Here is a 15,852-nt window from a genome sequence, read left to right on the forward strand (position 1 = left end):
TGGAGGAAAAAGGGTTTGTGCCACTTTAAGGGGCCCTCCCCTTACAATGGGTAGTAGAAGGGGAGGGAGGGAAAGTTTACCAACATGGAACAGGAAAGGGGAGAGGAGCAAGAAGCGGTTGGGACAGGTCTGGGGAGGGCACTGCCCTTCCTGCTGACTGAGAGAGTGAGGGCTGGGTATTTATATCCCAGGCAGTCCCAAAAAAGCCTTCTCTTACCCAGATCAGGCTGGCATTCGCACCCATGAATTTGTAAAAGGGCCAGGTTTCCTCATTACTCACTGTGCTAGTTGCCCTTTTCTTTGGGGGCTGGGAAATAGTTTTTCCCTCACCACCAAATGGCCGAGGTTGTGCAGGGTACTTGTCTTCCCCATAGCAGGTCTGGAACCTGGTGGGACGGGTGTGTATTTGTGTGTGAGGGGTGATTAGGCTATAATGTCACAATGTAGTACATAAAACTTATGGCAGATGTCCATAATGGAAGGGATACAGTTATCAGATAAAATGGACTGGAAAAGGATTTGAAGGAAAGCATCCCTTAAGGAAGCTGAGGGAGGGGGATTTTGGGGCTACTGTGTCTCACAGCAGGGAGACGGTTCCCCCTCCTCTTTTTATAGCCCCTGTTCACTTCCAACAGGGGGAGCCTGGCAGGATTCCAGTAATGGACTGGTTGGGACCAGGTGAGGATTATATGGAAATGATTAAGCAAATTATGATGATCTGCACTGTACCATTTATTGCCAGGTTCTTCCAGATTTTTAGGTGAATAAAGATGTGGCCTTATTAAACCACATCCATTACCTCCTGTCCTTCTGGCATGGCTAGGCAGTGTGGAGGTAACCACATCTCTGTCCTAATCCTCCCATATACAGGATATTGTAAGAACCCTTGCTGGGTTCTATGGTGGTTGGTTCACATGGTGTATATATAAACTTCTTCGGGCCCTGTAGGCACGTGTTTTACTTTCTTGCTCTGTTATCCGGATAATCACTCATTGGTATGCAGTCTTTCCATACTATCTAAATTGTGAGATAACTCTGTTATGTTTCACATGTAATTTTATGTTGAAATTATTACACATACCACTATAAAAGTTTTAAACTGCCAATTACAGAATATTCTGGTATAGTAGAAGAATAACACAATTGGTCATTTGTCTTGCTCATGTCTGTATATTAAGTTGCTTTTTACACTTTTTGAAAATGTGACAACCATGTACTCTTCTTTTTCTGGAAGGTATGCAAAATCAAGTCAGATCAAGACGATGTCCAGCAGCAAAATATTTTTTAAAGGCAGTAGATTTCGATATAGGTATGCACTTTCTTGTCCTTATGTTTTTTTTTAAGATTAACCATTCCGAGGGTGGAGAGCTTGGAAAATTTTTAATGGGAAATTGAGCCTTTACCTCTAGGGTTCCCAATGCAGGTCAGTAGGGATTCAAAGCCTGATTGCTCTTCACTGTCTTTTATGAAATTAGTTGGTGGTTTCATTTAGATCGTAGTGAACAGTGTTTCACATAAGAAAAAAAGCCACAATATCCTTTGTTGCAGTCTCAAGACAAGACAAAACTTGGATAGCATAGAGATTGAACTACTCTCACCAGATGCTTCTAGAATCAGGGTAGACATACCTTGGTGAGACAGCGGGGTGAAACTCATGCTGACACAGCTCTTCTGTACTTGTTCTGCAGATAAATGATCTCCTGTATTTTCAGGGGGAGCACTACATTGATTTCTGATAAATTAAAAAATAAAAGTACTCTGGTATCCTGTCTTCTAAAAATGTGTTGCTTTTCTTTGTGGCCATTTTAATAGTTCATGTTACAGCTACATATTAATGTTAACATAAATTTAAAAAATCCCTCAAAAGTTGCTTGAGTATTCGAATTCATAAAAAGAAAAGGAGTACTTGTGGCACCTTAGAGACTAACCAATTTATTTGAGCATAAGCTTTCGTGAGCTACAGCTCACTTCATCGGCTGCATAGTGAGCTGTAGCTCACAAAAGCTCATGCTCAAATAAATTGGTTAGTCTCTAAGGTGTCACAAGTACTCCTTTTCTTTTTGCGAATACAGACTAACACGGCTGTTACTCTGAAACCATTCAAATTCATGTTTCCTTACAGTGGAAAGGTCGCCAAAGAGGTTGTTGAAGCAAGCTCTAAAATCCAGAGAGAGCCTCCTGAAGTGCACAGGTATGTTTTGATACTTTAACTTTAAGGACCAAAGAAGATGAGTCTGCTTTACACAGAAAAAGTCACTTTGGTTACTATGGGACAAAGGGACCATCATTCTGAGCAGCCATTTGAGACAATCAATCCTAATGGAAGATGCTAAGTTAGTATAATACAAGTGTCTCTATCACTTTTTCTGTCCTAGGTAAGGGAGTTGAATCAGTATTGACCTGAAATTCCTTTTAATCAATCAGTAAAATAGTTCACTGGCCTCTGTATCACCAGGTAGGAAGTATGATCCTGGGAAAAAAATCACCTGCATTTCAGCCCCAGTCATTGACCTGTTTTTAATTTTTTAGGAGGAGGGATTTATGTAGCAACTTATCCACTGACTTAAAAACCAGTTTAAAGAGAGAGGAGAATAGTTCTTCTCATCTGGGAAAAAGTTCTCTGGTTTGCTTTTTCTAAAGCTATACTGTTGTACCCTTGAAAATAGACAGGTGTCTTCCTGAGACATGTCACTCATTGTACAGCCAGCAGGAGTTGATCAGACCCTGATCAAAACAAATGGAAATGGAAAACTTGCACAAACTCCATGATTAGAGACTAAGCAGAAGAAAGGAAAGAAATGCCACGAGGAAAAGAAACACTTCAGAAAGCTTGAAAAACATATTTATTGTGTCAGAGACCAGAGTGATTGCTTAATTTTTTGCATATTTGCAGCCACAGCCAGTGTAAAGTTAATTTTCCATTACTTTTGTGTGTGGAGTTTGTGTGACTTTTTTTCATTGTGTCCTGAAATACCAGCTATCCCTTGGTGAAGCGTGGAGCATTGCCCTAAGTTAGGCTCTTAATAATGTCTAAAAGGTAATCTTCATAAAGATTCAGTTGTGTTGCCCTTAACATGGGTATACATGGTTATTGAATAACATTAACCAAGTTACATTTAAATGATGCGCCAAACGGAGGGTCTAAAAATTAGGTGTCTAAATAAGAGTATACAAAAATAAGTGGGCAGGTCTTCCATTGAGATTGAATGCACTATTTAAGTGTGCAAGTGGACATTAACATAGGAGATCCATATGATTGTCCAAGTTGTCTTGATTTATTCTTTGCTGTCCATTTTCTATCAGTCCATTCTGAGGGATAAATATGATTTTGATTTTTTTGTTAAAGATTTCTTTTGCATTTGGCTTTTCTGTGTTTTAAAGCATTGCAAAAATAATATAAGTGAACGGTGACAAAATACATAACTTCTGTTGCCTACGCTGAGGGTTTACTCTACATGGCACAAAATTGCTGCATGAACTTAACTGCCTTTTCTTTTGATAACTATTTTAAGTAGTGTGTAATTTTGTGATGAGAAGAATATTGCTTTAGTAGAATGTGGGCAAGTACCTTTCTCAGCCTATACTGAAACAAGGTCCACACACTATGTGGAATCAGAAACTTGCCCTCATTCGAGTGTTTGGCTCTTTTAACAAAAACCTTTACAGCATACTACTGGGGCTCCTGCCTACAACCTGTTCTATTAATTTAAATAGAATATATAGCCCAAAGGTGTTAGTATAACCCACTCACTGTCCAGTGTTTAAACAAGGTTCGGGGTTTGGTATACGGAGACCTCAGCCTGCTTAGCACCATGGCAAACACATCATTAACAAAAATTATTTTACCCTTTTATTAAAGATGAAGAAAAGAAGGAAAAAATGTTGAAGCACTTGAACTGTAAAGTATTAAGTGAGGCCTTCATTTTAACAACATCCCTTTTCGCTTTCCATTTCCCTTTAGCTGGAGTGAATTTTTAGAAGGAAAAACCACCTTGTTTGACAGTCTCTTAGATAGTATGGTAGATGAGATGGTAATGACTGTCCTTTGGGGGAAAAGAGAAGCTAGTTGAGACGGCTTGGAGCTGCTACTGTTGCTGTTAAGGTCTAATCCCATGGCACCGACTGTGTGGGTGCTCCAGGAAAAAAATTAGTGGGTGCTTAGCATCCACTGGCAGCCAGCTCCCTCTCCCCCCCCAACCCCCCTCCCAGCGCCTCCTGCCCGCTGGCAGCCCTGCCGATCAACTGCTCCCCCTCCCTCCCAGTGCCTCCTGCCCACCGCAATCAGCTGTTTCACAGTATGCAGGAGGCGCTGGGGGGAAGGGGGCAAAGCCGGGATGGGGCATGCTTAGGGGAGGGGCGGAACTGGGTGGGAAGAGGCAGGGCTGGAAGAGGCGGGCGGGGGACTTGGGAAGTGGGGTGGGGGCATGGCCTGGGGCAGGGCAGGAAGAGGTGGGACAGGGGTGGGGGCATGAGGGAAGGAGCGGGGTGGGGGTTGAGCATCCTGTGGGTCCATAGGAAACCAGTGCCTATGTCTGATCCTGTTTCATCCCAGGTGGTGGTTGGGATTCATCTGGAAACATTTGAGGTGGTGATGGGGGGTGTGTGTGTGTGTGTGTCTCTGGTCAGGACATCTCTCAGGATTAGGACAAAGAAGGTCCGGGGTCAGAGGAGATAGTGGGGATAGCAGCTTGGGTGGTGAAGCGTCCTCCACTAGCCAGTTTTGTTTCTGAAAGTCCTTTTGTTTAAGGACCCACAAAGGGAGTGATTGGTGGAAGAGCCTATCCCCTCATTATTTTGTCCACCCATAAGACGTAGTTTTTGACACACCAATTTTGGTTCACTGATTTCTGGTTCAATGCTTTTCTTGTTTATCAAGCATGATCTGAACAGAGTCCTTGATTTATATCAGTAGGCCTTTTTGTTTGGACTAATTCGGTCTGTCTGATTCCCTTTCGTACTTTTTCCCATCAACATTTGTTGTTCTAAGTTACTGTGACATCTTACGAACTTTCACTCACTTCTTATAGTTAACTCACAACTACAGTAAATATGTGGGCCCAATTATCACAACAACCCAAAATATCCTCTTGAAAGAACCACTCCATTCTTCTTTGAGAGATGTCCCTGTGGGTGCCCACTCCAGGTGTTGGTGTGTGCCTTTGCTCAGAGATTTTTACAGCAGTACCTGTGCAGGCTGCCCATGCATGGTGCCTGCCTCATGCGCCGATGGTGCCTCAATATTGTGTGCTCGTGGCCCAGGCTCCTCAGTTCCTTCTCTACTGTCCCCAGCCTGAGACGGAGCTCAGCAGTCTCACTCAAGGATTTTCACTTTTAGACAGCCAGTTGTTTATACAGTTTATCTAGTATTTTAATCCAATAAGTTGGAAAGAATTTTCTGTAGTATCTGGCTGATGAATCTTGCCCATATGCTCAGGGTTTAGCTGATCTCCATATTTGGGGTCGGGAAGGACTTTTTCCTCCGGGGCAGATTGGATGAGGCCCTGGAGGTTTTTCGCCTTCCTCTGTAGCATGGGGCACGGGTCAGTTGCTGCTCCTTGAAGTCTTTAAACCACGATTTGAGGACTTCAATAGCACAGACATAGGTGAGAGGTTTTTTGCAGGAGTGGTGGGTGAAGTTCTGTGGCCTGTGTTGTGCAGGAGGTCAGAAGGGACCATTATGATCATCCAGTCTGACCTAAATATCTATGAAAAAAAAGTTTTATTTCCTCTCTCCCCTTTTTCTCTTAACCACCCCCCCCCGCCCCTTCCCAGTTTTTTTCTGTGACTCACTTAGACAGTTTATATTATGCCTGGCTTGCCAGGTTTTAAGAGATGCACTACATGCAGAGAGGCCATCCCTATCTCTGATGGCCATTCTCAATGTGTTCATTGTTTGGGGGATTCCCACATCCCCCAAAAGTTTGCCCACTGCAGTAAGCTGAAGCCTAGGGCATGAAAGGATGGAGACCTGAGGCTCAAGTTAATTTTAAAGGAGAAGTCCCTCAGACCTGTCTCTGATCCAGGTCAGGAGTTCTACTCAAGACAAAGCCCGCCTAAGTCCCCGAAGGATTAAAAATGGCCAGCTTCATCACCTCACAGAAACCAGTCAGCCTCCAAATGGTCTCCGAGCAAGTCTCCGGCTCACCACATATGACGCTCTGGGCACCTCCGGTACCATGCATACTACAGCTGCTGCCAGTATGCACTGCTCCAGTGTCTAGGCTACAGGCTTAAAGTTGCCTGCCTCTTCTAATACGCCACTGCTCAGCACTGCAAAGGACTCGGTGCCAACTCAGCTGAGTCTGCCCAGGCCACACAACTACGGTTGCTGTTGTGGCACCCACACCTGAACCACCTATGCAGACGCATACGGTGCCGCACCAGTCTGCGCTGGCTGACCCTACGGCACTGCCGCTGCACCCAGCGCAGTATATTCTGGCTCCTTCTACCTCGGCACTGCAGTTTATTCATTCGAGCGATTTGCTAGTCTCACCATCCCCCATTACTTGGTACCGGTCTCTCACTGGAACTGTCTGCATGGCACTGACAACTATCCCCTATTCCCTCTCACTTTTCTAGTGATGAGGACGATGAAGTGGAGGGAGTTTTTTCACCACACCATTCATCCCCACTTCTGACTCCTGCTAGCATGGGACCAAGGAGATCAACGTCCTCATATTCCAGGGACTTACCACCCTGGTATGGACACCCATGGATGGCAACCTTCCCCAGACAATGGCATTACTGGAGCCCTTGGGTTTTCTACAGCAGGGACCACAGTAACCAACACAGCCCACGAAGATCTGCTTCTGAACCTGTGCACACTTTTGCAGCGGACGGACAGGAGCAATCTGCAATGGACATTAGACCGCTCGCTCAACCCTGGGACCTGTTCTTGGTTCTCACATGCTTGATGCACCAACCATTTGAGCCGCTAGCAACATGTTTCCTCCTACATCTATCCATGAGAACTTAGTTTTTAGTTGTGATTACATCCACCAGACGTGTTGGAGCACTTATGGCTGACCCACCATACACTATATATTTTTTTAAGGACAAAGTCATGCTCCAAATGCATCCCTTATTTATTCCCAAGGTCCACTCGTCCTTCCACATCAACGAAGCTATCCACTTACCAACCTTTTTCCCTAAACTGCACACAAATTCTTTTGAATCAACAATGCACACACTTGACGTGCGTAGAGCATTGTTTTTTTACTTGGACAGGGCTAAGCTGTTTAGGGCTTCCCCAAAACTTTTTATTTCAATCGCAGAATGATCCAGAGGCAAATACCACCTCTACCCGGAGACTATCCAACTGGATAACAGACTGCATCCGCCTATGCTACCAACTAAAGAAGATGAATTCTCCAACTTCTTTTAGGGCACACTCCATCAGATCTGTGTCAACATCTGTGGCATTCTTACATAACATTCACCTCACAGATATTTGCAAAGCTGCCACCTGGGCTTCAGCGCATACCTTTACTAAACATTATGGTCTTACTCAGAAACCCCTGACCGACACTTGAATGGGCCGAGGTGTGCTGTCTACAGCTTTCTTACCAGATCTGAAGTCCCTACCTCCTTAAGAGAGACTGCTTTTCAGTCACCTGGAGTGGAGCATCCACAGGGACATCTCTTGAAGAAGAAGAAGGAGGAGGAGGAGGTTACTTGCCTATGCAGTAACTGACGTTCTTTGAGCACTGTGGGTGCTCCACTACCCACCCTCCTCCCCTCCACTTCGGAGTGTGGAGTGGTCGCCATTGTAGAGAAGGAACTGAGGAGCTTGGGCCGCGCGTGCGATATCAAGGCACTGTCAGCATGTGAGGTAGGCACCGCACATGTGCGGCCCTTGCGGGTACTGCTGTAAAAATCTCTGAACGAAGGGGCAGGGATGCATCAACGCTTGGAGTGGAGCACCCACAAGGACGCGCATCTCGAAGAATGTCAGTTACTGCACAGGTGAGTTAACGTCCTTGTCTTCTTAACACATGACTAAGATAGTGAGCCAAGTGGCTGAGTGAGTCAGTTAGAACCTTCTTTACCTTCCCTAACAAGATCAACACTTGCTAACAGGGAAGGCTGTACCAAAGAGCTAATAATAAACAACTAATAAAAACCGATTGAAGGCACGTTGTAGAGACCGTGTCTGGAGTGAGAGCTGTTCCTCATGTAGTGATGAGAGTGGCAGAAAACACTCATGGTTTATTCTTAAGTCTACACATCCAAAACCATAGAAGATCCTTGACCCAGTCCCAAAGACAGTGGAGCATGGTTCTTCAGCAATATGATTAGCATTCTCTCTCTAAGGGGCCGTATTCTCCTCACTGCTGTGCAGCGTAGAATGGAGCAGTAAAGCTGAAATGCAGTATAAAATGAGAAGATGTGAGGCTAAATGAAGCAGAAAGCCCCCCTACTGCAGAGCCACTACTGGCCCCTCTGCAGCACTTCAGATGCAGAGCCACTATTCAGCCAAGGGTGTGACCTAATAGATAGGGGAGGAGTCAAAGCATATTCACTGTAAGTGGAATGTTCTCCTTGGAGGCCCATTATAACTTATTCAAAATTATTTTGAGGCAAGGGTAAAGGCAGTTGTATTTATTTTGTAATGATTTCTTGTGAACAAACTGATGCTGTTTATCTTTGCTTTTAGAACCAGCATTCCTCAGAGTTGTAGCTCTCATTCCTTGAATAAACAACTCATAATCAATATGGAACCACTGCAGCCCCTCCTCCCTTCTCCAAGTGAGGAAGAAGAGGTTCCTTTAGATGAAGGTGAGTCAATTACCTCACTGGTTCATGCTCGAAATCATAACTGTTATAAACTGTTATTAAAACATTCCTGTGCACATGGAAAGATTAATTAAAGGTGGAATATCAACTTAGTAAGTGTGGAAATAGCTGTACAGTTACCACTAGGAATTACACCATTAACTCCTCAGTGCACCGTATTGAAAAATTATTACTAATTCTGAGAGCTGTGTGGTATGAAAGCTCCATGCAAGTAGCATGACTTAAGAATAATTGTCTTGGTGAGGAATTAATGGGGATAACAGTTTGGAGATCCTCAGGTGAAAGGCACTCAAAACACACACACACACACAGCCTCACAACATACCTGCAAAATAGGTAAGAAGTATGGGGATCATTCCACTAAATAATGACATGCAACGAACTCTGTGATGGAATGTGACAGCTGTTTGAGATTGCACTGCAAAACTACATAGAATTTAAGGACATAGTGAAGAATACCAGCCCAAATTCTCTGCTAATGTAACTCCATTGACTCCTGTGGACATTATTCTGAGGAGACTCTGAACATTTGAGTATATTCTTTATGTAAAGAGGATGTCTACATGTTTGCTTATTCACTGCTTTTTCTGCACCTAACTCTCAGATGAAGTGTTCATTAAAGATCCCATAGCATGGTTTTTAAAAGTAAGGGTATGAATCTTAACATCTTGGCTTAATTTCAACATACATAAATACATTATTTCTACCTAAAAATTCCCCCCCCCTGTAGATTCAATAGAAATATGGAAAGCCAATGGTATTTCACCAGAGAATTAGATTTCATTGGGCTGGAGATCAAATAATTTGTGGTTTCGCATTGCTGCAGCAGGAAGTACTAGAAATCTCACAAGTGTGTCTGTTTTTTCATAAGAGTTCTACCTTCCTTTAACAGACCCCAAAAGTGAAATCTTGGCTGTATCGATGTCAATGGGAATATTGCCTGTTATTTCAGTGGGGTCAGGATTTCATCCAAAGGGGTTGGATGATGTTTGGCTAAGCATTTGAATGTTTGGGTACTTAGCTAAACATCTGGTCATTCACCCATTACTGTAGATAACTATGTAATTAGTGTTAATTTACAATAAATTACTTGTTAGCTACGACTTTGAAAGGTGTATTTATGGTGACTTCTTTATCTGGTTCCCAGATAACCACCAAATACTGTGTTACTAGAAGACAGAATTACCACAATTACAGAATAATCCACCTTGTTACTTGTAAAAAAACAGTATTTTTGCAAAATCAGCTAATGTCCCATCTAGGGTTTCCTAGCTGCAGAAGTATATATAGCTGGAGCAGCTGAATTTACTGTTGGTTATGATGAAAAGTGTGCAGTAGTGAAATCCAATTTTGAAAACTGTCAAGGGTAGTGCTCACTGAATAATGTTGATACACTTCAAATAAATAACATGTACAGTTCAGTAGCCACCTTGACTTTCAAATAGATATTGATATAGTTACTTTAGAGGTAAAGTTGTAAGACCTAATGCGAATGTTTGTCTATGGATTGTCTCCTAGGAGGTACCATATGCATAATTAAATTACTATGACTGCTAGTAGTAATACTTAGCACTTGTATAATATTTTCCTCCATAGATCTTAAAGTGACTTTGTTATGGGGTTTGGGGTGCAATCCAGCCAAGAGAGGGGCTGTGTCACCACTTCCTCTGCAACCCTGGACGCCTCTCAATGCTTTGCTGTTGTAGCTCCCAGCCTGAGATATTCACAACTAGCCTGCAAGCATACAGGTCACACTCTGAAGTTTCTGTGTGCTAGACAGCCCTAGTTCAGTGGCTGTGACCCCAGCAGCCTGTCTACAGCTCCGCTCTGGCTTACTCCACCAGCCTTGGTTACGTCCAGCAAGGTGATCCCACCACACTCCCAGTCCTGAATTTTCCCAAAACCATATGCTCTGTAATGTCCAGCCCTCTTGTGGACCACTCAGAGAAATAATAAGGTTCGTTTGTTCCTCTGAAGACACACAAGCACATCACAGCTTATTAACTGGGGTAACTACATTCTTCCTGGTAAACCCACACTGAATTAGCTTATAGTTAAAATAAAACAAATTTATGAATAGGACATAAGTTAAGTGATGCCAAGTAAAAGGAATAAAGGTAGAAAGGGTTGCAAGCAAATAAAAGTGAAAACATGCATTTAAAAGTCTAAACCTTAATCTGGCAAGGTATGGACTATTCAAGATGGTTTCTCTCACGAATCTTCCTTCTTCCCAGCCATGGCTGACTTTCCCTCAGTCAGGACCTTCCACAGAAGTACAAGGTGCTGTCTTTCCTTGTCTTCCTAGGTGAAAGATCTTTACCTAGACAGATTTCTCAACCATATTCAGTTTCCAGAGATTTTAGACCCTCACCCCACACCCCAAATTGAAGGACCCATCTTTCTCAGCTTGTACAAACTCCACTCCCTTGTTTCTGCCTCGTGATGGAGGCCAAAGATGGCTTCTGTCTTTTCTTATATCTTCCAACGTTCAGTGACTTCTTTTCAAGAGTCAGGATGACCTCATGCTTTTCTTCTCTTCTTGTGAACTTCCCAGTCCTTTGCTCATTTCTGTGTAAATGGGGCTTCTATTGTTTTGCTTCCACCATGCTTACTTTACACAGGAGACAGGTAAATAGCTGCCTTCTCTCCTGTCTGGCAGGGAACCCATTTCTCCCTGTTTGGCCACATACTTTAATAAATAGTATCATTAAGTATCCATATATCCTCATATAGTGTTAATACAGGCATTTCACAATTATATTAACAGTATGCTATCAGCTTTCAGAAAAGATCTCATTCAGTACACTTTTTTATAATACAGTAATATTGTATATAAACATTTCATTTAATATTGTATATATTCAGGTAATTCAATTCACTTAAGGGTCAGCCCTCCCATCTTTATATGGATTCTTCTGAGAGTTACCCCTCAAAGTAAAGTTCATTTAAGCTGTGAGGAAGGCAACCTCATGAGGAGAGATTAATAAGACTGGGATTTTTCAACTTGGAAAAGAGGTGACTAAAGGGGGATATGACAGAGGTCTATAACAGGAGTTCGCAATCTTCATTGCACTGCAACCCCCTTCTGACAACAAAGTTACTACATGACCCCAGGAGGGAGGTGGAGACTAAGTCCCGCTGCCTCAGGTGGAGGGACAGGGGGCTGCAGTCTAAGCCCCGCCAGCCCAGGTGTGGGTAGAGTTTGGGCTTCAGCTTCAGCCCTGGGTCCCAGCAAGTCTAATGCTGGCCCTGGAAACCCCATTAAAATGGGGTTGCGGCCCACTTTGGGGTCCTGACCCACAGTTTGAGAACCGCAGGTCTCTAAAATCGTGACTGGTGTGAAGAAAGTAAATAAGGAAGTATTATTTACTCCTTATAACACAAGAACTAGGGGTCAGTGAATGAAATTACTAGGCAGCAGATTTAAAACAAACAAAAGGAAGTATTTCTTCACACAATGCACAGTTAACGGGTGGAACTCTTTGCCAGAGGATGTTGTGAAAGCCAAGACTATAACAGGGTTCAAAAGAACGGGATAAATTCATGGAGGATAGCCAGGATGAGCAGGGATGGTGTCCCTAGCCTCTGTTTGCCAGAAGCTGGGAATGGGCAATAGCGGATGGATCACTTGATTACCTATTCTGTTCATTCCCCCTGGAGCACCTGGCATTGGCCACTGTCGAAAGACAGGATACTGAGCTAGATGAACTTTTGGTCTGATCCAGGATGGCCATTCCTATGTTCTCCGGTGGAGAAGGAAGCTCTGTGCTCTTTCTTCCTCCACTTGTTAGCTTAATAGGTTTGTTTACTTAATATGTAAAAATGGACCTTCATTGTCTTTGTCTGAAGACTGGGGTGGTCAGAGAATCAAATACACATTTCTTTTTCTAAGGCAAACCTATTTACCAACTCTCCCTGCATGCCTACTTTAAACACACTTTAGTCATAATTTTAGCGTATATTCATAACTCTTAATACCCACTGTGTGCTTACATCATGCAAAAATATTAATTAGTAGTGAGTTATTAGTTTTCAGATGATACCTCACAAGGCATATTTTGTACAAAGATTATTACAATAGTGTGTAGGGTGTGACTACAGAGGTGCTTGTGTCAGTCTTATGAACAGGGGTAAGCATTAGTAGTTTCTTTACACAGATGGGGAAACAGAGTCCCAGAGCAGTTACATGACTTGTCTGTGTTCACATGGTTGATTGGTAGCAGAGCCAGCAGTAAAAACCAGGTTTCTTGACTCCCAGACCAGTGTTAGCACTGTCAATATTTCACCTGTTAGCCTAGCACCTCTTGCTTGTCCCTGAATTTCAATCAACCTTATACATGGTAGCTGAATGAGTTGCCCAATATGCGGTGACTTGGTGGTTTCTTGTGTTGCCATTTTAATGAGCTCCTTGAAAATATCCCTTTGCTTCCAAAAATTGCCCGAGAGATTAATTCACAAGTTGGTCAAGTCTATGAGAAGTATGAAACTAAATTACTTGACAGAAACTGCCAGGCAATGAGGTAGATTTCATGCCAATTATTTGAAAGTTGCTAGGTAACAAAGACATCAGAGTGAACTCCAGCACAAGAAACTTTGTGTAGGTCTGAAGTTGTTCAAAATATCCTATTTGTTTGTGCGTAGGAGAATTGTTTCAGAAGAGAAAACAAACAGAATGTAGGGACTAAAAATAAATCCCCATCATTCTAACCTATCTAATGTCATTCCTAAAAATCTAAGCACATTGTGTAGACTTGCTTGTAAAATGAAATTCTCTTCCATAAATACACAAGTTGTTCAGTAATGCTGTGTGGTATTGCTAGTTTTCTCCAAGGCCAAAGCATGAATAATACAGAAGGAAGGGTGTTCTGACTGGACAAGAGGTCATGGCAGTCCATTGCAGTGCAGGCAAAAGCCAATAGACTTTGATGATGCCATAAAAAATTACTGTTCTGTCAGTTAGAGAAGTTTTAAAAGTAAATAATAAAGCAGTTCCGTTTAGAACAAACAAGCAGATCCGAATTTTCAAAGTTTGGTGCCCGGTTCGTCATGTGGGCACTTAAATTTGCAAATAATCACTCAAATATCAGGTTGAGATGACTTGATGCCAGTTTGAACACCCAGATGCAGAACTGGTTGCTCTATCTTAAGCCCCAAAGTTTCAAAATTATATTCTTCTTCGAGTGCTTGCTCATGTCGATTCCATTGTAGAGGTGCGTGCCCACGTGCGGGGCCATCGTATATCTTTGCCTAAGCGGTATCTGTAGGGTTGGTTCTGGCACCCTCTTGAGTGCCGCGCTCATCCATTGGTATATTAGGCACTGCCAGCTCTACGCCCTCTCAGTTCCTTCTTACTGCCCATGGTGGGTAGTCGGAGCGCCTTTCTCTTTCCTTCCAAGGGTTAGCAGTTCTTCTACTTCAGTCTTCAAGCCTTAAGGCCTTGTAAATAGTTTTACAGTAGTTAGTTATTTTATGTTTTAATCTAAACTAGTGAGCTTTGACCGGAGTGCTTGCGGAATATCTCTGCTTGGTTCACTCACGTGTGCGTTGTTTTCTTCACATTGAGGGAGAGGCGGACTAGGTATTAAACCCATATACTGACCAGATTTGACCAGGGCAGGATGGTACTGCTCTGGGGTCCCAGGCTGGGAAGCTGGTAGAGAGCCTGCGTGTAACTGCAGCTGGGTGTGTCCCTACCTGTATGAATTCTGGTAAAAGTACAGGCTGGAGGGCTTTGAAGCTTTCCACAGCAGCACAGTGTGAGAGGGAGCCGAGGCTGGTGGGTCAGGGGGCTCAGTGGTACCCCAGTTGCAGGTGGCACCCCAGGGGGGTCTCATCACAAGTGCCTCCACCAGCAACCGTGACCGCCCACTTGACTAGCGATCAGGCTTTGTTGGCAGCCTACCTGGCCCAGGTGTCGATTCAGGATATCTGCAGGGCCGCTACCTGGTCATCTGTCCACATGTTTACGTCTCATTATGCACTTACCCAGCAAGCCCAAGACAATGCTCGCTTCAGTAGAGCAGTGTTGCAAGCCGCACTACCGTGAACTCTGAGCCAACCTCCAGGGATACTGCTTGTGAGTCACCTAGAATGGAAATGACACGAGCAAGCACTCAAAGAAGAAAAAACAGTTACCTACCTTTAGTAACTGTTGTTCTTTGAGATGTGTTGCTCATGTCCATTCCATTACCTGCCCTCCTGCCCTGTCGGAGTTGCCAGCAAGAAGGAACTGAGAGGGTGTAGGGCCAGCGCCCCTGATATACGGATGCATGAGCGCGGCACTTAAGAGGGCACCACAGCTGACCCTACAGATACCGCTAAGGCAAAAATCTCCGGCCGTGCACATGGGCACGAGCACACCTGGAATGGAATGGACATGAGCAACACATCTCGAAGAACAACAGTTATGTAAGGTAGGTAACCATTTTTTCTTGTGGATGGTTTACCAGATCAGTGCTGGAAGAGCTACAAGTATAAGGATAATATTCTTCGTACTTAGTCACACTGACTAGAATGTCTTCAGGGAAAATGATAAAACTCTGCCTATGAGTAACAGAATTGAGATGGAAATGTATCTCTAATACTTTGTTTAATTTTTTTTTAAGTTGGCAAGGACCTCCTTGCCCCTTCCTGTTCCAGGTGTCAGATTTTGCACTCCCATGTGTCTTGAGCATTCAAAAGATCATTCTCAATCAATGCATTGTAACAACATGTGCGTGAGAACCACTGGACAGAGTGCTGATTCATACAGACACAGTCTAAGTGGTCAACAGCTATAATTAAAAGCAATGGTTCTGCTAAGAGGGAGAGTGGGAAACACCCTTTTTCTGAAGCTCTACATCTTTGTCTTCATACCATTAAAACATTTTAACAAAACTACTAGGTCACATTCACAGTTTAGGGAGGACAGCTTTAAAATCTGGCCTAGTCTTCACAGGAGCACTGCCTTGAGAGGCACGTTGTCAGCACCTCTCCCACCCAGCCTGTCCCAATGTGTCCTGGGCAGGCCACAATCTCATTTCAACATTATACCTTAATTATGTCCCTTCCCACGCA

The 15,852-nt window shown here is 43.5% G+C and overlaps 1 protein-coding gene across 4 annotated transcripts in view; it reads left to right on the top strand.

Annotated features, from left to right (window-relative positions):
* FRMD3 (FERM domain containing 3) overlaps positions 1–15,852 on the top strand; it is a 222,269-nt gene that overhangs the window by 186,955 nt on the left and 19,462 nt on the right. For all 4 annotated transcript variants that reach the window (XM_073345076.1, XM_073345079.1, XM_073345078.1 and 1 more), the window contains 3 exons: positions 1,235–1,309; positions 2,123–2,191; positions 8,657–8,778. In XM_073345076.1, the coding sequence (XP_073201177.1) occupies positions 1,235–1,309; positions 2,123–2,191; positions 8,657–8,778 (266 nt within the window). The remainder of the gene's footprint in view (positions 1–1,234; positions 1,310–2,122; positions 2,192–8,656; positions 8,779–15,852) is intronic.

This window comes from Lepidochelys kempii, chromosome 5 (assembly GCF_965140265.1).
Source record: "Lepidochelys kempii isolate rLepKem1 chromosome 5, rLepKem1.hap2, whole genome shotgun sequence".
Taxonomy (NCBI): Eukaryota; Metazoa; Chordata; order Testudines; family Cheloniidae; genus Lepidochelys; species Lepidochelys kempii.